Source organism: Mus caroli, chromosome 17, assembly GCF_900094665.2.
Source record: "Mus caroli chromosome 17, CAROLI_EIJ_v1.1, whole genome shotgun sequence".
Lineage (NCBI taxonomy): Eukaryota > Metazoa > Chordata > Mammalia > Rodentia > Muridae > Mus > Mus caroli.
In genome coordinates this window covers 63,885,885-63,906,716 of record NC_034586.1, presented here as the reverse complement: position 1 = coordinate 63,906,716, position 20,832 = coordinate 63,885,885, and the positions used below count along the sequence as shown (strand labels likewise).

Here is a 20,832-nt window from a genome sequence, read left to right as displayed (position 1 = left end):
TTTTTTTTATAAGACTTGCCGTGGTCATGGTGTCTGTTCACAGCAGTAAAACCCTAACTAGTACAGATGCTATGTGGGGGAAAGAAAAAAAATCCAAGCGTGGTGGCTTGTCATCCCAGTGCTGGGGAGACTAAGACAGACAGGGCTCTCAAGTCAGCTAGCCTAGCTTATGACAGACAGGGCGCTCTAGCCACCTAGGCTAGCCTATGACAGACAGGGCTCTCTAGCCACCTAGCCTAGCCTATGACAGACAGGGCTCTCTAGCCAGCCAGCCTAGCCTACATGGTGAATTCCTGGTCAGCAAGAGACTGTTTTAAAATATGTGCACCACACCTGAGGATAGATATCAAAGGTTGTCCTGTGGCTTTTACATGCATATCTACTTAAATACACATGCATCTACATGTGTGTGCGTGTACTCAAGCACAGGCACACAGGAGTGTGCATGCAGGGGCGTGCATGCAAAACCAGCATAAAAATGATTCAGCACAAACCAAAATGGCCACCCTCACCCTTGGGATGAGGGCCAGCAAACACTTCCTGGACTATGAATACTGTGCAGCAGTCTTACCTGTCCAAAGCTCCTGCCCTGCTCTGCAGCTCAGAAGCATGCTGCTCTGCCCTGTGGACCAGGTCACGGGCTCTTCGTTTGGACATCTGCATGACGAGGTCATCTACGTGGCTCCTGATTTTGCTGGCCCACAGAAGGAGTTCATCTCGGTGATGCTCCAGCTGCTGCGTGGAGAGATTACAATGGACGCATGTGACTGCTTAGCTACGAGTGTGCGCGCACCCGTTGGCGAGGTCTGTGGCTGCTCTGGCAACGGCAAGGGCTGTCCAAATTGGAACTTACTGTTAGGGTGTCTTGTGCAGCAGCTGTGTGAGTCCCGGCAGCATCCACCCATTCTCTACCCTTGGCAATGAGCTCTGAGGTCACATTTTGTTCTTCTTGAACACGCAGCTTTTTCTCCTGCATAAAAAAATCACCAATTGAGGATATATCATGAAAGAAAGTCAGCACCCGATTTTGGCTCCGAACGCCACCTGTAAGCCAGTAGCCAGGCTCACTTTGTTAGGAGCTAAAGTTGGTGCTATCTACAAATAGGCCTGTGCAGTTGCAACTCCTAAAGGAGAAGGAGCCACTGAGACTCACCCGGAATTCTTTCAGGTTGGCCTTGACGAGGAGCAGCAGGAGGTTGCTCTCCTGGGTCTTGCTTCCAGCTTCCTTAAGGAGCTCCTCTGCAGCCTGCAGTTGCTCACTGTGGTTGGAAAGGAGGCTGTTGGCCTCCTTCAATGCCTTCAACTTTTCCTGAGGCTTCTGAAACCTTTTCTGAATCCGTGACAATAAGTCTTTAGCAGCCCTGATGAATAGAAATGGTTCGCTTAGAACGTAAATAAAAACAAAACTTGACTATTATAAATAAGCCTGCTATGAACATAGTGGAGCATGTGTCCTTATTATAAGTTGGAACACCTTCTGGGTATATGCCCAGGAGAGGTATTGCTGGATCCTCCGGTAGTACTATGTCCAATTTTCTGAGGAACTGCCAAACTGATTTCCAGAGTGGTTGTATCAGCTTGCAGTCCCACCAACAATGGAGGAGTGTTCCTCTTTCTCCACATCCTCGCCAGCATCTGCTGTCACTTGAATTTTTGACCTTAGCCATTCTGACTGGTGTGAGGTGGACTCTCAGGGTTGTTTTGATTTGCATTTCCCTGATGATTAAGCATGTTTGTCCCTCAACATAGGAATGGATGCAGAAAATGTGGTACATTTACACAACAGAGAACTACACAGCTATTCAAAACAATGAATTTATGAAATTCATAGGCAAATGGATGGATCTGGAGGATATCATCCTAAATGAGGTAACCTAATCACAAAAGAACACATATGATATGTACTCACTGATAAGTAGATATTAGCCCAGAAGCTCAGAATACCCAAGATACAATTTGCAAAACACATGAAACTCAAGAAGAAGGAAGAACAAAGTGTGGATACTTTAATCCTTCTTAGAATGGGGAACAAAATGTCCATGGAAGGAGTTACAGAGACAAAGTGTGGAGCAGAGACTGAAGGAATGACCATCCAGAAACTGCCCCACCTGGGGTTCCATCCCATAAACAACCACCAAACCCAGACACTATTGCAGATGCCAACAAGTGCTTGCTGACAGGAGCCTGATAAAGCTGTCTCCTGTGAGGCCCTGCCAGTGCCTGACAAATACAGAAGTGGATGCTCACAGCCATCTATTGGATGAAGCACAGGGTCTCCAATGAAGGAGCTAGAGAAAGTACCCAAGATGCTGAAGAGGTTTACAGCCCCATGGGAGGAACAACAATATGAACTAACCAGTACCCCCAGAGCTCCCTGGGACTAAACCACCAATCAAAGAAAACACATGGTGTGACTCGTGTCTCTAGCTGCATATGTAGCAGAGGATGGCTTAGTTGGTCATCAATGGGAGGAGAGGTCCTTGGTCCTGTGAAGGTTCTATGCCCCAGTATAGGAGAATGCCAGGGACAGGAAGCAGGAGTGGGTGGGTTGGGGAACAGGAGGGGGGAGGAAATAGGGGATTTTTAGAGGGGAAACTAGGAAATGGGACAACATTTGAAATGTAAATAAAGAAAATATCTAATTAAAAAAGTAAAGCTTGAGTCTTGAGATGCTAATGAATTTTTATACATTCATAGTTTCTTTTTGGAATATAAGTGACTGTATGGTGACTGACTTTATTTTTGAGACAGGCCTAGGCTACACTGCTCAGGCTGATACTGAACTCACAAAAAAATCTCCTGCCTCAGCATCCTTTGTTGCTAGGCTTATGAATGTAAATCACAATGATTAGCATGGATCCTGACTGCTTGAGTCCAGAGGCAATTCTTCTGATGATGATGTGCATCAGTGCATGTGTATGCGTGTAGGTATGTGTGCCTGTGCATGTGTGTGTGCACACGGGTGTGCATGTGTGTGTGCCTGTGTGTGTGCCTGTGTGTATGCATGTGTGCATGTATGTGTGTACGTGTGTGCGTGCGCGTGTGTGTGTGTGTGTGTGTGTAATGGGGGACGGAATGCACGGATACCATATCACACATGTGTAGCAATCCTGTTGGAGTTCCTGGCCTGACTTCCTTCAATGAGGAAGAGCGATGTGGAAGTTAAATGAAATAAACCTTTTTGTCCCCAAGTTGCTTTTAGTCATTGTTTCATCACAACAGTGGTGAATCCGGACTAGAACACACAGCAAGCATTTTTACCCAGCGAGCCATTGCCCCAGCCCTTGACTGGGACAGCAACAGTTACAGGCAGATTGACTGTTTCCTAGGTAAACACACTGACTGTATTCGAGAACTTCTCCTCACATTTGAGCAGTGAAATTAAAATAAGCCACCTCAGTGAAGCCCAACCTGGAAAACAGTGACTATATTCTCTGTTATCAGTGGCAACTGCATCTGGGCAAGAGACTGAAAGAAGAGGGCAACTTATTTGTAGGGTGGAAAAGCCTTTTGAGGCTGATTAAACAGTTTTTACAAAAACCTTGAAGTTCAAATTGCTTAAAAGATGCAATTGTCACCATTGATAAACACAAGGTTTAGTAAATAAGAAAGAATTGCCCTCTCTTATTTATTTATTCATTTTTTTTTTTGAGATAGGATCTTAATATGTTGTCCTGGCTAGCCTGGAACTCACTCTGTAGACCAGGCTAGCCTCAAACGCAGAGGGATCAATTTGTCTAACCTCAACCCCATCCGTCTCTGCCTCCCAAGTGCTGAAAATAAAGGCGTGTGCTACTGTCTATGTAGGAGACTTCCCTCTATTCCTTTCTAAACATGATCAGTAGCCTCAAACACATGAACTGGACCGGTGACATCACACTCTTAGCTTTTTGTGAAGCCATGGAGAATAAGTGGTTTTCCCCTAGGTTGCTGTTCTTTGCAATCCCATGAATTTTTGCAAGCCCATCAAACAGACACAAGAATAGCATGCTCTGGTCTACTCCTTAGTCTACCCCCTCCCTGGAAACTCTCTGCACATCAGTATCCTGAAACAGGAAGACGTGCAGTAAAGAGCTGGTCCCGTTGGTACATGCTGCCCCTCCTACACTCATCTCAGAACACATTTCTGTATTGAAGTTCTCTTTGAATATCCGTTGGGTCTCCAGCACGAGGAAACGGTCCACTCAGCTGCCAGGGATCATCTGCAGTGTGTGGATGTCACATGGCAAGCTGGAGTAAGCTGTCTTCAGTGAGGCCAGTGGGCAAGGTTGTAAGTATCGACACACTCCTCCCACTGATACGACAGTGAGTGGCTCCACTGTGCAAGCCAGGAGATTGTGGACAAGCACTGAGTTCCTGCCGGGAGTCCAAGCACTAAGTTTCTGCTGGGAGTCTGGCATTCAGATGAGCTCTATGGATGACCAGCGCCCAGTAAAGCCGAGGATACTGAATTTCTAATAGCTTCCCCGGGCAGGTATATCACCCGCACTGCATGCTCCCTACTGGGGAAACAGGTATAGGGTACCTCCAGTGAATTCCCACACATCCTCACAGACTCCTCCCATCTCATTTCTCCTCTGGCTGCACAGCCTTAAAGAATCTTGGCTGTAAAGTCAATTACACGTCAAGGCCCGGGAGTTGCAGTGAGCTCCCGGCATAACATGAAAATGACTGGTATATGTACCAAAACTGTTTACCCAGACTCAAACACCAACCAGGAATTTTACAATGATTAAAATTGGTAAAATGACGATAAATAATCCATGACACTGGGAGAGGGATTATTTATGGAAACTAGAAAGTGGTGGCTGGAGAATACACTTTGAACTCCCCCCCGTTATTTAAAATAAAAGTCCCCTTCATCATATAGATAGAGGAAAGAAATATAGATTGTGATTTACAGCTTTATTCCAAACAGAAAGAGAGCCACAGTAATACAGGAGGCTGCCCCAGAGGACCCAGCCAGTGGGGAGGTCAGGGGACAGGGTAGGCAGAGAGGGGATGGTGCTACTTTCCATGTCTTACATCAAATGTGTACTCAAAAGTGGACTTTTCCTAAGTGGTCTAGAAGTTCTAGTGGGCATAAAGATTCTACTGTTTCTCTGGGTGTCGCCAACTCCTGACACCATGTTTGCACCTGGGGCTCAAACCTTTCTGTTGAGCGAACAAAGGAACTGGTGGTTGCGGGGAGCCATGAGAAAGGGGGCATACTGCAGGATGACTGAATCCCCAGGACTGCCAGCCTGGGACTGCATGCTTAATAAGCTCCTTCCTAGGCATAAATTCTGTCCTATGTGGGGAAGCCAACATCCTCACTGCATAGATGGGCATGCTGTGCCCTTGGTACCCGCTCTAGCATCTTGCTACTTTATAACACCCAGTTCAGTTTTCCCAGGGCCTCCCCAGATTTCATTGAACCAAGTAACTAGATCACGAGACCTCGTTTCAAACCCTATCTAACCACAAGCCTTTCCTTTTAAGTTCCAGTTACTCAACGCCACAGGTCAAAAAAAAAAAAAATGTGTTCAAGGACAAAAGGAGATGTGACGGTGTCATGCATGTTGTGGGGGAAGGCATATAGTACTTTATATTAACATGCTTGTGGGACTAATCTGAAAACAAGCCTTAGGCATCCCCAAAGTGGGGATGATTTGACTAAGTGATCTCCTACTGTCTACTCTGGTAAGATAATACCCTGGAATACAGAAAAAGGGGCTCATAATCTGCTTGTAGGAGCACAGACTGTAATCCCAGCTTTTAGGAGGATGAGGCAGGAAAATTTTACGTTTTAGGCCAGCAGTGATATGTAGTGAGACCCTGTCTCAAAGCAGAAGAAAAAGAGGAAAGAAGGATGCTGAGAAGAAGGGGGGGGGGAGAGGAAAAGGGAGAAGGGGAGGGAGTGGGAAGGTAGGAGCAGTAGGAAGCAGAGGAGGGGTAGGAGGAAGAGGTAGAGAACTTGCAGTATAAATATTTAATATTAAGCATAGCAATATGGAAAACTAAGAAACACAGCTTGCCTAAGACATTGATCCCATGATCGTTCACAGTAACAAAATATACAAACGCTTCAAATGCTATCAGGAAGAGCAGAGCTTTAGTGAGTCTTGGGTAAGTGATTAGAACAATCCCGAAACTGCCTGACAGAAAGCCAATGCCAGCTAATAACCATGTGAGAAAAAAAACTAGGAAAGGCCCAGGAAGAAGGCACAAGTACCCCGATCCGTGTACACTATTCTCCGGGGTCACGCACAAGGTTTCATTAGGGCTTGTATGACCAAGTTCAGGGTTTCTGACAGTGCCCAGCTTATGATCTGATATCCTACTTTATTCCCTTCCTGACAGATTACCTTGTCTTTGATCTATCTATACAGTAACAGTTCACCGGGCTCTTTAGTGTATAGGAGGGAAAAATAATGTAGAGTCCCAAGAGGCCTACAGCACTGGACCAGTGATGGATGCTACTGATTTTGTTTACTCGGTTTCTATATTTGGAGGGGCAGATGCCCCTCTCTTTCTTTCCTGGCCACCAGCCTCTCTCCTCTCTGGCAATATTAATTCTCAGTCATCACTTTTCTCCATCATTTCCCACTCCCAGCATCCAGATACCTGGTTCTCACTGATGGTCTTTCGACACCATGCAGGACTTACTTGAGCTCAAGGGTAGCATTCTGCTGCATCTCTGTGAAATTCCTTTCCTTGATGAGTCCCAGCAGAGACGAAATGTTCTGGTGCATGCTCTGAAGGGCAGACACGGGTGGCTGGAAATCTTTACGCACCGTCTGATTCAACGTTGCCACCTTTTCTGTGATTTCTATGGAGAAGATTTATCACTGAGTAAGTCTCTTCTGGGTAGACAGTAGTGAATGGAAGCATGTGGAATGCTCTTTGGTGAGGAAAGCTCGGAACATCTAGGCCTGATTGGACCTCTAAGCACCCTGTGCATCCAAGTGCTCTCTGATATCACCTAACAAGCCACCCCCGGGGACTGGGGATTCCTAGCATATTTAATGGTAGTGTTCCTCTACAGCCACAAACCCATAAGGGCTCTGTGTTCACTGCCATGTTGCCCTGTGTCTGGGCAGACATGGACTTTGCAGCCATATCTCCTGTATAAAGCAGTATCTACCCGGCTCCACTCTTTCACTGAGCGATTCTTGTTCTGATCCTTCTCCTACTCATTCCCCATAAATCTTTTCAGCACCGCGTTCTGTGCCTTGGAAGCTTCACATCATAGCTCTGAATGAACAGCATGGAAATTCTCTAGTAGTCAAGAAACCGACAACCGCATGCTAGACGGCATAAGAGAGCAGCAGAAGCACTCTGAGAGGGTGGCTCTGGCACCAAGCAGGAGCCCCAAGCCTGTCAGCTTTCTTGTGGGTAAGTAGGCATGGATAGAGCATTTCAACTTTGCTAGGGAGGGGCTGGAGACACGGATCCAAGTGCCAGGCATAATACAGAATTAAAAACGGGAAACACTCTGCGGTAGCCTGTGACCTGAACGTTTCTGGGTGCTTGTGCTATCAGATGTTCCAGTCCCTCAGCCCTAGGAAGCCCAGTCCTGCACTGCTCACACACATCACATGGTGACCATGACTCTTACTATCTATAAGCACAAGTCCCCAGTGGAGAGTCTGCCCATGCTACCTTTGATGTTTGCATGTAGCTGCTCAATGAACGTGGCCAGGGCTTGAGTCCCGTTGGAAGTTCTTTCCATTTCGGCGTTCACCTTCTGATGGCGTGCTAACACGCTGGTGAGCTGAGCAGACAGGAGAGATTCGGGTTAGTTACTTGAGTATCGCTCACATTTCTGAACTCTAGCTGTTGCCTCTTTTAAGCAACAAAATATATCCAGAACTAAAAATATATGCTATCTCGAACCAAGGTTAATATTTCGGGGCTGAAAGTTTGACTAGGTAGGTATTGAAATCACTTTAGACGCATTCACCATGAGAAGAGACGGTTTGTTTTTATAAACAATCTCAATGAGCAGAGCAGAACAAGGTGCGTCCTGCATTCCTACTGCAGTGCCTTTCAACCTTCCTGATGCTGCACCCCTTTAAAATACATTTTCTCACATTGGGGTGACCCCCCCAACCATAAAGTTACTTCTGTTGCTACTTCATAACTGTAATCTTGCTGCTGTTACAAACTTCAATGTAAATAATCTGTTTTCCGACGGTCTCAGGTGACCCCTGTGAAAGCGTCGTTTGAACCCCCTAAAAGGGGTCATGACCTACAGGTTTCAAACCCCCGCCATATGGCGAAAGCCCTCTATCCACATTAGCATCCAATTGTAGACAGTCACGTGTCATTGAATGACAAGGCAAATGACTCCTGAGAGCATTCTACACTGACTGCTTTGCTTGGGAAGTTGAATGAAGCAGGCTGGTTGGGATTCAACAGACAGCCCAGGCTTTTCACAAACGCCATGACAGACTCGACGTAGGAGAAGTGGGGTGGCTCAGTTATCTTGGAGCACCACTTAGGGTAAGAGAAGGCAAGAAGCTAAGCTGATCACCGTGTTGCACCCAGGGCAACAGTGGCCAATCAGAAGCCTTCTCCCACTGCAGCAGGGAAGCTGTGGTTAGAACTGTCTATTGATATGTGTCTGCTGTACAGCTAATCAGAACCTCTAGAACCTGCCAGCTGGGACCCAATGGCTCCCAGGGCCTGTGCTGACAGGCTGGCTGGAGCCGGATCTTTTTGTAGAGAACGCACCTCCTTTTGTAGATTTTCTGTTTGCTCTGCAATCCCTTCGAGCTGGATCTCTGCTCGAATCTTCTTGGCATTTTCCATTAATAAATACCTCTAGGAAAAACAAAAGACAGAGATTACATTGCCTAAAGCAATTATACCGCTGGCTGTATCACATTTAAAGTATTCCGTTCTTCAGAGAGTCATGGGCTAATTGCTTTTTGGTATGCAGAAGATATCCTAATTTCTCTAAGAGTTACTTAAAAGAAAAGGACTCATGTTTGGCCACCATCAGCCTTCAATTACAGCAACATCCCTCCATGGTGCTGCCTTCTGTGTGGCTACTACAGGGACATGAATTCAAACTCTGGTCTCTTAAGTAGAACCTGAGACAGGTAGCATTTTTGTAGACCAAATACAGCTTTATTTGACTATTAAGGTTGTAAACTATTAATGATAATTGTCAAAACATAAAGGAGTGCTTCCTAGGCTAAAGTTACAATGTATCCAATAAGAAGCCATCACAATGGTTTATAGTTAAGTGCTTAATCCATTCCAACATTCTAACCTCTTTTCTCCTCTGCCTAAAACCTTTCACAATGCTATAGAGCGGTCACATTGCTATTTAGGAAGGGTGGAGGTACACTGCCCAATTTCACTCTGTTGGAAAAAATAGAAACAATTCTGTTCACATTCCTACCCTCCAAAGAGTTTTGGATACAAATGCGAAGCATTAAGGGGATCAGTGGGTAGGTTACATTAGAACAAACCAGTCAGGCTTAGTTAAGATCTGAGTCAACCACTTAGCTGATAAATTCAAAACACAGCTATACCCCTGTGGCTAACCTGGCAGAACGCACCACTTATTGTCTGGATGTATGATGGTTGGACTAGGAATTGAAATATGTTTTCCTTCCTGCCTTTTGTAGAATTTTCTAAATGATCATAGACTCCCCATCTTTCGAAAACACATTTGGCCATGCAATACAAAGTGACATAAAAATATTTGCTAGAGCTTATCAGCTCCTCCCCAGTACCCGTGTGTGAGTGTGAGTCTGTGCGTGTGAGCGTAAGTGTTGTGTGTGAGTGTATGCGATATGGGAGCACGTATAAGTATATGTGAGTGGATGAGTGTGTGCGTGTGTGCATGTGTGAGTCTGTGAGTGCCTGTACGCACATGTGTGTGAGTTCATGTGAGTGTTGAGTGTGCATGTGTGAGTGTGTGTGAGTATATGAGAGTGAGTGTATGTGTGTGACTGCCTGAGTGTGTGTGTGAGTTCATGTGAGTGTGCATGTGTGAGTGTGTGTTTGAGTGCATGTGTGCATGTGAGTGTCTGAGTGCCTGTGTAAGTGTGCGAGTGAATGTGTGGGTGTGTGAGAGAGTGGGCACACACTAAGGGGAAGCTTCTATCTATAAACTAGTGCTTAGTAATAACCATCCCTCTTACTTCATGACACAGTGAATAGATTATTTTAAATATAATGTAGGGGTAAAAAAATATAATTTAGCAACATTTTTCCAATTAGAATTAGCATTCCAGAGGAGAGTGCTGTCTCTGAGTCAATTTCTTAACTTTTCTTGCCTTTGTTGACCAGATCTTTTGATAAAACACAAACCAAGGATGGACCCTCGGAGACGTTACTAGTCGGCCGAGGAGGAAGACTATTTTTTGTGCCCTGGAACTCTAATTAAAAATAACAACATGTATCAGAAAGTGGCTCATCTTTGGCATAAGTCAACACTGAAGCAGACATGGCCGAGGTTTATTTCTAGTATTTGTACTTGACACAGCTTTTTCAAATACCCAGAGGTCTGTTGGGGCAGGAGGTGCCACCTAATTCCAGAAGGTGGGACAAAATCTGTGAATAACCAAATAGGTTTCTGAGAAGCAACTCCATTAGAGCTCCCAGAAACCCAAGGGAAGTGTGGGATAAGGTCACTGTCACAGGCCACATGGGGGACTGAAAGGTTGGGGAAAAAATTACCCCCACTCCTTCTCCCTCAGTGACAGCTGTTCCTATCCACCATCTCTATATCCCTAGCACCAACCTGGAAATATTTAGTTGTATTTTCCAGATTTTCCAGGATTCCATAGGGAGCAGGGGAAACACCCGTGAGGTTCAGAGACAGAACGGCATCACCAACAGAATCCAGGTCGTTCAGCAAAGGACCCACACAGTCATCATCACAGGCTTGAAGAGAACACAGGGAGAAAACGAAGCTAACACAATAGGCTTTCATCCCTGAGCTACACAAGCCATGGTATTGGAAGGAGAACGCACACTCAGGGCCCCGTGAACCATACAAATCTCATTCACATTCCTGCCATGGGGGAGCTGCAATTCTCGACCAGGGGACTGAGGCTCAGCAAAGGCACACCCTCAGTGTCACAAAGAAAGGACAGGGAGCCCTGGGGTCAGCGCTCCTTCCCTCCCACTTGACCCTTCATTCCTCTTAATTGGGACTGGTAACAAGAATCCACAATTCCCTTCTAGCCTTGTCTCCACAGTCTGGGCGTTCCAGGACTTCCTCTTCAAGGACCGAGGGCAGTGGAGAACAGAATGGGGGTTATCTACTTATCACAAACACAGAAACAAAATCCAAAACCTTTTCCCGTGAGTATCACTAGATAGCATCCCAATGGCCCATGAAGACTTCCCGGGGGGACCTTGTCTTGTACTTGACAGAGACATCCATCAGAACTGGAGAAAACTAAAGAGGCCTGAAGTTTGGGCAATACAAATGAGAATCCCACAGGGGTGTTCTTCCAGGCTGACTGATGCTTGGTTTCAGTAAAGGAACCACTGAAACTGCTAAACGATGCAGTCAAGATTAGTAGCTGGGGGCCTTTAGTCGCAGACAGTCCTTGGGAAATTGAGGCAGAAGTGTGATGTTCAAAGCCAGCCTGGGCTTTATCTCAAGAGACTACCACAATCAAAGGTGTCTTGGCTTATTCATGCACAACTAAAGGTTCAATTCAGTAGGTATAACGGCGATATGTGTCCAGGAAATGTACAGTGCAATGTGTGGTATCCCACTGACCCTGTGGGTGCTGTAGCCAGGTCCCTCGTCAGCGAGGGAAACCCAACTTTAGGCACGCACACAGGAGAATCACCTACAAACACAGTCGCTCTCCATCAGGATGTGTCTCGGCAGGCATTTCTCGCAGTGGAGCCCTGTAGCTCCTGGCTTGCAGACACACTGCCCAGATGCACGGTCACAGTCACTGTGGACAGAGCCTTGGGGGTTGCAATCACACGTTTGGCAGCTACCACCTGCTGCTCGAGGGTTGCCGTGATAACCTGCAGAGCACCTACAGAAAAGAGGTGTAGGACAGAGCTGTCTTTCCAACCAGGCACACACACCAGGTCTGTCCAGGGGCAATCACCTATTTTTGCCAAAGGAACTGCAGAGCCCACACTCACTTTAGGAGACCTTGCTATGGGATAGCAGTGTGGTCACCCATTTGTACAAACACACACATTTGTAGCGACTCCCAGATTGATATCATAAGCATGCACCATATGCTATAAAAGGAGCAGACGTCCCTATCAACCTCCTTGTGACAGGCCAGTGACATACCTTTCACAGTACTGTCCTTCATAGCCAGGGAGGCAGGCATTGCACCGGAAATCACTGTCACCTTCCACGACACAAGTGGGGCTGAAACTGAAAGAAAGTTCTTTTTCCAGAAAGTTTCAGATATTGGCTTCAAATCTTTCTTAAATATTTATTCATCCTCACTGTTCAAAATGTCACACTTCATGGCTAGATGATCTAGAGCTTAAATCTATAGAACAAAAGGAACCTGCGGGCAGGATTATGGACACAAATCTCTTGTCTCCTGTGTTGGAAGGGGCCCTTGTTGCAAGGTGGCATCAGGTGAGTACTACGCAGATCAGCCTCCTGGATTATAGCTAGCTAGCCAAGAAAGCTTTCCTAGTCAAAAGGGGTCTTATTCTCAGAGGAGGAGTTTCCATATTTATTAGCTAATGGCAGAATTGATAAAGCATGGGAATTGGGAAGACCATATCTCACTGGTCATCACAGCTCCACAGGCTATGGCAATGAGCAGAGAGGACCAGCCGCAGAGAAGCTGAATTCTGGGTTAATGAGTGGCTGAAGTTACCACCTGAAGTAACCTGATACAGCTACTTGGCTGGTTCCTTTTTGGTCACACTCTCTGCCTCCACAGGATAGACTGTCCTGCGCCACCTGGAGATTGGAGTGGGTAACTGCAAACTACTGAAACCTCACCCAAACCTAGCAGTGAATCTGGTCTGGTTTCTTGCAGGGGAGAAAGCTGGAGATCCACAGGAAGAGCTCCCAGCCCTGCACTACCTCTAACATCTCTCTCCTTAAATAACGAGGCTTCAAGGAGACACAAATGCCTAAGGAATAAGCCAAACGATCCGGGTCTTCTCCAAGTTGTTCATTCCGGTGCCTCCTAGGTAGCCGCTAAGGGTTCGGGGGACGACAAAGTCATTATCCAAACCGTGTGGAAATATGTAAAGCAAGTAGTGAAACAGGCATGTGTGCACGTCTCTGGGTGCACATAACCACTGTCCACAGATGGGGAATACACATACAGAAATTATTTTTTTTTCAGAATGGTGTCAACATTGTCTAGTCAATAGCATAGGCAGTGCAATGGCCCCCAAATGAGTTATTGACTGACAGCTACACATCATGTATCTTTTCTCAGGGCTTGTGTGTTTCATCCTAGGCATATGTATACACAACCCTATTCCCTTACATCAAAAGGAACTGAATCACACAGCAGAACACACAGCTGAGAGCTAAAATTTGCCTTGAAAAATCCCAAAGGCCTGTTTGTAAACTTGGCTCCATTCTAACCCTCCATACCAACACAATCCTATTCAAACAGCCCTGAGACTACACACTTCCTCTTAGCATGTGCTTAGCATCTCCCCACAGGGACGACATTAACAGAGAGCACTCAGAGCTGCTGTGTCCTGCTGCCTCGGCACAGACTTACCTGAAAGGAGGGTGATGAGGACAGGTGCATGGGGTACAATCTCCAGGCAGTCCAGTCACCTTCCCATAGTAGCCAGAAGCACACAGATCACAGTGGTCCCCGGATGTGTGGTCCCTGCAGCTCTGAAGTTCCACATTTCAAAGGAGGAACAATGGAAACAGTCAGACATGAATGCTACCGGGTGATGGTTCTATAACCAACCATGCTTCCTATCAGCGAGATGCTCTTTAATTCTTAGGGAAGATGGGGGCATTTCTCTTCATATTTCCCAGGGCTCTGGAAGCTTTTCCAAATCTGTGACCTTTATTCACTATAAGACCATGTCAAGTCATATAGCCTAGAAACTGCCAATATGATCTACAGAAGGAGTACGGACCTGGCACCCAAAAGCAGTCAGGACTCAGATCTTCGAAATGCAGATCTAAAGTAGATAGAGACCCAACAGTGTGTCCACATGCCAGCTAGGGCTTGATGTGGTTGACATGAGAAACGTCTTGTGTCTTTGGGTGTTTGGTCTCCAGTTGGCACTGCCGTATGAGGAGAACTTAGAACTGCACGGAGCCATGCAGGAGGAAGCAAGTCACTGGGGCTGGCCTTTGAGAGTTTATGGCCTCGCCCCATTCCCAGGTCACTCTCTGCTTCCTGTGTGTGGACAACATGTGACCTGTCTCTGAGCTTCCTGCTCTGGCTGCTACGAATGCTTTGCCATAAGGACTCCCCGCTCTGGAACCCAAACTCAAAATAAACTCTCCCTTTTGTTAGCTCACTGTAACAGAAAAGTAACTAATTCACTGTTCAGTATTCACATACTGCCAGTATTCACTGGCAGCTGCCCTGGCTGAAGAGAATGAGCCAGTGATTTAGGAAGCAACCTGTGGAGGGAGGACACTTGTGGCAAATTCTTTTAACAACCAAATAAACATCAGTTAAGATCAGTTAAAATACCATGTTATTAGTTGAGCCAGAGACCTTATTACAAAACAAACAAACAAACAAACAAAAAACCAAACAAAACCAAAACAAAAAACAAAACAAACAAAACAAAAATCACTAACTGGACCACTCAGAGCTCCCAGGGACTAAACCACCAACCAATACATGGAGGGAGCCAGGACTCCAGATACATATGTAGCAGAGGATGGCCTTATCTGACATCAGTGGGAGGGGAGGCAGGCTTGATGCCCAGCATAGGGGGATGCTAGAGGGGTGAGGTGGGAGTGGCCAAGTGGATGGAGGAGTACCCTCATAGAGGCAAAGGGGACTGGGAAAGGGGGATGGGATAGGGGGTTTGTGGAGGGGTAATCAGGAAGGTGGATATCATTTGAAATGTAAACAAATAAAATGATTGATAAAGAAAAGAGTATATAGATGCATGTTTAGGCTCAAAGTGTGAGCAATTTTCATGACTGATTCTATTTAAAACTCTGTGCTGTACCATCCCTGCATATTTGCTCTGCCCCTGTGCACACAGTTCCCTGTATGGTGCAGCTGAGGAGGGGAGACACACCAGAACCAGAGTCCCTGAGAGGGCAATCACCTTTTCCCCTTGACAGCAAGAAGTGACAGAGCAAGAAATATTTCAAAACTACGCTTATAGACTCTTGAACTAGAAAACACTTGACCAAATTTGTTTTAAAATTTTATTCCCATTTCAACTGATAAAGATAGGTTTTGTTAGGATCCACTTGGCCTCTGTCTCCCTTCAGAATGGGGTCTTTGTGATCTCTTAAAAAATAAATTGCAATAAACACTGTTTCACCGACATAGCATGTCACAGGCAAGGACCAGATACTAGAAGACGAGCTAGGACAGAGACAGCTCTAGGTGTTCTCCAGGGAATGTCAAGTCCAGCACAAAGCAGCTCCTCTATCAGACAGTGGATTCTGGCCTCCTGGTGGCTGCCATCCTAGAGACTGACAAGAGTCCTGCTACTGAGGACTAGAGTTGAGGCGACATCAGTTGCTGAGGGAGACTCAGTGCCCCAGTGATGCAGAGATAGAGATGCCTTCTAGGTAGAGATGGCAGCAAGGACCTCCTGGAGGTCCTTGGAGGGCCTGTCTGGTCCCTAGCCTTCTCCTTTTAAGTCACACTGATAACGTGTAAATTTAGCAAACAAGCAAACATACCAGACACTTTCCAGTTTCGGGGTCACAGACATCGCTGTGGTTGTTGCAACTGCAGGGCACACAAGGACCCAGCAGAGGGCGGGGTCCCCTGCCACCACTTTCTGGGAGCTTCTCTCTGTAGTACCCAGGAGCACAGTCCTAAAGGAATACAAAAGGGACAAGAAAGTAGACCCTGGTGAAAATCTTGGCCAGGGTAAAAATTCTTCTCCAGCGACGACAGACGGCTAGCAGCACGCAAGCGCCACACCACTATCGGGAAGAAACGCAAATCACATCAAAGCTAAAAGCTGAGCATGCTGGCTCGTACCCATAATCACACCTATAGGGACTCCTGTGAGCTGCAGTCTAGCCTAGGCTACGAAGTGGGTCTCAAGCTAGCCAAGGCTGCGGAGTGGAAAAAAAAAGTCTCAAAACACTCTGCCACCAACAAAAGTAAAAGTCCGAACTCTGCACAAAAGCTAAAGTAACAACACAGAACACGTGTTGGGCCTGTACAGGAAGTGGTGTGCTTGTGTGCAGCTGGCACAGAGGAGAGAGACTGCAGGGTTCTACAAAATTAAAAGCGACATTAGCCAAGGCTAGCAAGTCTACCTCTGGTGGGCTCGAAAGAACGGCATAAAGAACCCGGAAGAGACACTCACATTCCCTTCCTCACAGCAGCGTCCACAGAAGCAACCCAAGGCCCCACAGAAAAATAATGACTGTGTCCAAGTGATGGGATATCATGCAGCCTCAAAAAGAAAGTCTAGTGTGTGTTAAACCTGGAGGAAGCCCAAAGGCAATGTGCTAAGTAGAGAGGGCAGCCACAAAAGCAGAAGTACTTCAGGATTCCACTCATGGGGGACTAGAGATAGCCAGGGTCCCAAGGAGCAGAAAGCAGGTGGAAGGCTGGCTTAAGAGATGCAGGTTCAGTTTGGTAAGAGAAAAGAATATTCTAGAGAACGATTGTATCCCCAGAACTGTAAGCACACCGCACGATGCCAGATCCTACACTCAAAAGTTGGCGAAGTCTATAAATCTGAATTTAAACAAAATAACATTTATAAATTCAAAAGCCAAGTTGTGGATGCTCTTGTGTTGCTACCCCATGCAGGATTGTTGTCAATGAGCATATCCCAGGGCACAGAGTGAACTGAAGTTTCCCTACCTGACAGGAGTGTCCTGCGGTGCCAGGAGGACAGACACAGAGCTCCAACAGCAACGCCGCCTCGCCCTCAGCGGGCAGCTCGACAGCTTTCCTGCCAACCTCCATGGAAATGTTGGCAATTCTGAGGCACCATTGGGAAGAGAGGCAGGAGAAGAGGCATTAACAATGAGACAAACTTCTGGAAACATTGTACAAGGTTTAGCATTTACATCTGTCCTGAGCTGGAGACCTCATCCTGTGGAGAAGTGCTGCTAACAATTGCAGACATGTCAGCATGCAGCAGGAATAGGCGGATACAGAAAGTAGGTCCAAGTCCGAACACCTTCAACATCCTGCCAGGGCGGCTCTGGCCAGCACTGAATACATTTCCTTATGAGGTATCACAGGAAGTATCATTATCCTTAGACATGGTTCCAAAAACAAGGTGGTGGTGGTGGGGGGGGAAGGACAGCTTAGCTTTCAGGGGTCTACGTAATCTTTATAAAGAAGTGTTCTATTTCATCTAAGATGGGAGGTGAAGAGTTGTAGTTAACACATTCCATCCCATAATTATAGTGTGATAGTCCTGATGGAATACCCCACAAAGCTACTGTGTTTATAGCAGGGTCCCCATCTGAGGGCATGCTTTTAAGGCGACATTTTGCACCCAGCCCTGGCTTGCTTGCTTTCTACTTCCTGGCTGCTATGAATTAATTGAGCAGCTAGTATGTGATGGAGCCAGCAGAACACAGATGCAAACCTCCTCAACTATGACCCTCTTGAGGTCCGGATGAGAAATAGCCCCACACGGGCTTGTGTGTCCCCTGAGGGTGGCACTGTTGGGGAAAGCATAGAGCTTTAAGAAGTATGGGTACATATCGCTAGAGGGAACATATCGCTGATGGGAGGGCGTAGACTTGGAGGGGTGACAGCTTCCCTCCACTTCTAGTTCATGTAGCATCATCTGTGTGGTTAAACTTTCTGCCCTAAGTGCCAGCGTTCACCTCCCAGCCACCATCTAGCCCTGTGGAACCCTAAACCATAATAAAGCTTTTCTTCTAGAATGTACATTGTGCCAGAGTGTTTATCGCAGCAACAGACGAGCATCAGAACCAGGAGGAACCTTTTCTCCTCATCATATGTTTCCCTCAGGCACTTTATCCTAGCAACAAAACACTGACGAATAAGCCGTCAATACTGAGCAAGATTTACACAAGGGTCAGTGATCTATCTATGAATAAAGACCTAGGTCATTGGAGTGAGGGGACAGATCTTCCACTACTACATCAGATAATGAAAACACGCGACGTTCTAAAAGCTCCGAAGTACCTGCTCTGCTGCAGTCCCTGGCCGTATGATGCTTTGATGAGGATGTAGTCAATATTGCTGAGAACAGACATAAAATCAGAGTGTGTGACGTGTTTCTCAGACACAGAGTTAAAATATTTCCAGAATTCCTGTGGATGAGAAATGGGACCAATGAAATTCAGAGTTCACAACTTCACAGACATACAACCTTAAAAGGAGAACACAGCTCTTTCACAAACAGCTTCAGACATCAGCCCTGCTCCGGGGAGGTCAATGAACTGACGAAGATTTGCTGTAACCTAAAAGGCAGGTGGTACATACAAGGAGGAAGACACATCCTGGTAGGGCAGGGCGGGGCGGGGTGGGCGGGGCGGGGCGGGGTAGAAAGATGTAGGGTTTTATCATGAGACTAGAAACAGTATACAATGTTAAAGCCTAAGAGTTGTTTCTGGAATTTTCCATTTGATATGTCTGGACTTCAGGTGACTTAACATCCAACTCCATGAAAAGCAAAGCTGTAGATAAGCAATAGCTACTGTGGTTTGGCTTTCTTGAAGCCATGAAATATGAATCGCTCTTAGTACTCTCTGTCAGCTGGCTGGAGGCTGTCTCCCAGGGTCTCCTGGCTCTGGGCTTTTCTTAGCCTGACAGCAAAGTTCGTATGCTTAAGGAACATATGTGGGACAACCATACATCACCTCTTTCATCCGCACTTCGTAATCCTGTCTCACTCCATTCTCAGGTGCTGGGGCATCCATATAAATGACGTGCTTCCTGGCCCGACCTCCTTTGATGAGGACTTGAGGCTCATAATTGGATGTTCCGGTGCCAAGTGTAGAGTAGAAAGCCACACTGTACTGGAGTTTCCCACCATAGGCCAAGAGCTAACAAACAACAAACTTGTATTATTCCTCTGGGGCAGCCTTAGTTTAAGGCCACTTTACGGAAAGCTTGTCATTACAATATATCCAACTAGGAGTTTGTCATAGGGAATCTGCCTCCACCTAATGCTGCTTATTAACGGTCTGTGAGATAGACTGAAACTAGTCTGGTCATTCCACCAAACTCAGTCTGAGAAGAAACTGGTGAGGTAAGGATTCTAATTTCAGGCTCTTTAAATTAAAATCATCAATATCTATAGGACTACTGGGGTAGATTTTTAAAATGTAAAGATCAAAGTGAGCCCATACAGTGGTGTAGCTCAGTTATCCTAGCACTTGGGACGCTACACTGAGGCATGAGGATTGGAACTTTGCAGCTAGCCTGCTAGACTAACACACTAAACCTTACCTCAAAAAAAGAACAAACAAACAAACAAACAAACAAAAAGCCGGAATAACATAAAGATCAGAGTGAATTCATGTTCTTATAAACAAGGCGCTGCACTGAAAGCCTTCTATTGTGTTCATAAGAGGCAGCTCGCCAATTAACCGTAGTTTCTATACAAGGGCTCCTGGGTCAGACCTAGCACTGCTACTGGTAATTATACTATAGACTTCTTGAATTATTGCTTTAGAAAAGAGAAAAAAAAACAATGCAAATTAATGAAACCGTAAAAGCTTTAAAAATGAAAACATTTGAAATTCCAAGCCTTTGTGGGGATTTTTATAACCACAGAACATCTCCACCTTCACTCAGAAGAGCGACTGAATATCCAAGTCCTTAAGTGACAGGCAGAAGATGGAGTCTGATGTTCTTTCTGGAACAGGAAGGGGCTAGCTGGTGTCTGCTCACCTGGTCTCCCTGGAACTGCTTTGGTAGCCGCCAGTAAAATGGCTCTGCATAGAGGTGCTGGCGGACAGCCTCTGCATCCAGCAAGGTGTCAGGAGGCTGGAAATGCACGCCTTCAATTGTGCCCTTGAGGTTGCTCTGTGAAACCACATGCAGGAGGGGCTGATTGGGGGCTAGAGTTATCTAGGGATGGGAAGGAGAAAGATGTGCATTATATGAGGAGCTAAGTACCCATAACTCAGTGGCTAACAGCAATTGCTGGGTAAGCAAAAGACCTGTGATGTAATCCCCAGCGCTCTTGTAAAGCACCAGGTTTGGCTGCATGCTGATCTGTAACCACAGTGCTATGGGGTTGCAGAGACAGAGGGATAGCTGTGGCTTAAGGGCCTCTAACCAACTCCAAGCTTAAGGAAAAACCCAGGCTCTAGGGGAAATAGTGGAGAATAACAGTTAGGGAATAGTCAACATCCTCCTCTGACTTCTGCTCATGTGCACTCCACTACACACACGCATACACACAGAGACACACATACACACACATACACAGAGACACACACACATACTCCACAGACACACATACACACAGAGACATCACAGACACAGAGACACACACACAGACACACACAGAGATACACACAGACACATAAACAGACACACAGAGACACATAGACACACACACAGAGACACCACACATACACATACATACACACAGACCACCACATACACAGACACACATACACACACAGACACCACAGACACACACAGAGACACACAGAGACACACATACATACACACACAAACACCACAGACCCACAGACACACACAGAGACACACACATACACACACA

The 20,832-nt window shown here is 46.2% G+C and overlaps 1 protein-coding gene across 2 annotated transcripts in view; it reads right to left on the bottom strand.

The window, feature by feature from the left end:
* Positions 1-20,832, bottom strand: part of Lama1 (laminin subunit alpha 1) — a 129,340-nt gene that overhangs the window by 30,391 nt on the left and 78,117 nt on the right. For both annotated transcript variants that reach the window (XM_021186178.2, XM_029471548.1), the window contains 15 exons: positions 19,989-20,168; positions 18,953-19,138; positions 18,276-18,403; positions 16,968-17,088; positions 15,821-15,958; positions 13,695-13,816; positions 12,278-12,364; positions 11,815-12,008; positions 10,745-10,887; positions 8,719-8,808; positions 7,645-7,756; positions 6,649-6,811; positions 1,154-1,361; positions 854-970; positions 572-735 (listed from right to left, as the gene is read on the bottom strand). In XM_021186178.2, the coding sequence (XP_021041837.1) occupies positions 572-735; positions 854-970; positions 1,154-1,361; positions 6,649-6,811; positions 7,645-7,756; positions 8,719-8,808; positions 10,745-10,887; positions 11,815-12,008; positions 12,278-12,364; positions 13,695-13,816; positions 15,821-15,958; positions 16,968-17,088; positions 18,276-18,403; positions 18,953-19,138; positions 19,989-20,168 (2,153 nt within the window). The remainder of the gene's footprint in view (positions 1-571; positions 736-853; positions 971-1,153; positions 1,362-6,648; positions 6,812-7,644; positions 7,757-8,718; positions 8,809-10,744; positions 10,888-11,814; positions 12,009-12,277; positions 12,365-13,694; positions 13,817-15,820; positions 15,959-16,967; positions 17,089-18,275; positions 18,404-18,952; positions 19,139-19,988; positions 20,169-20,832) is intronic.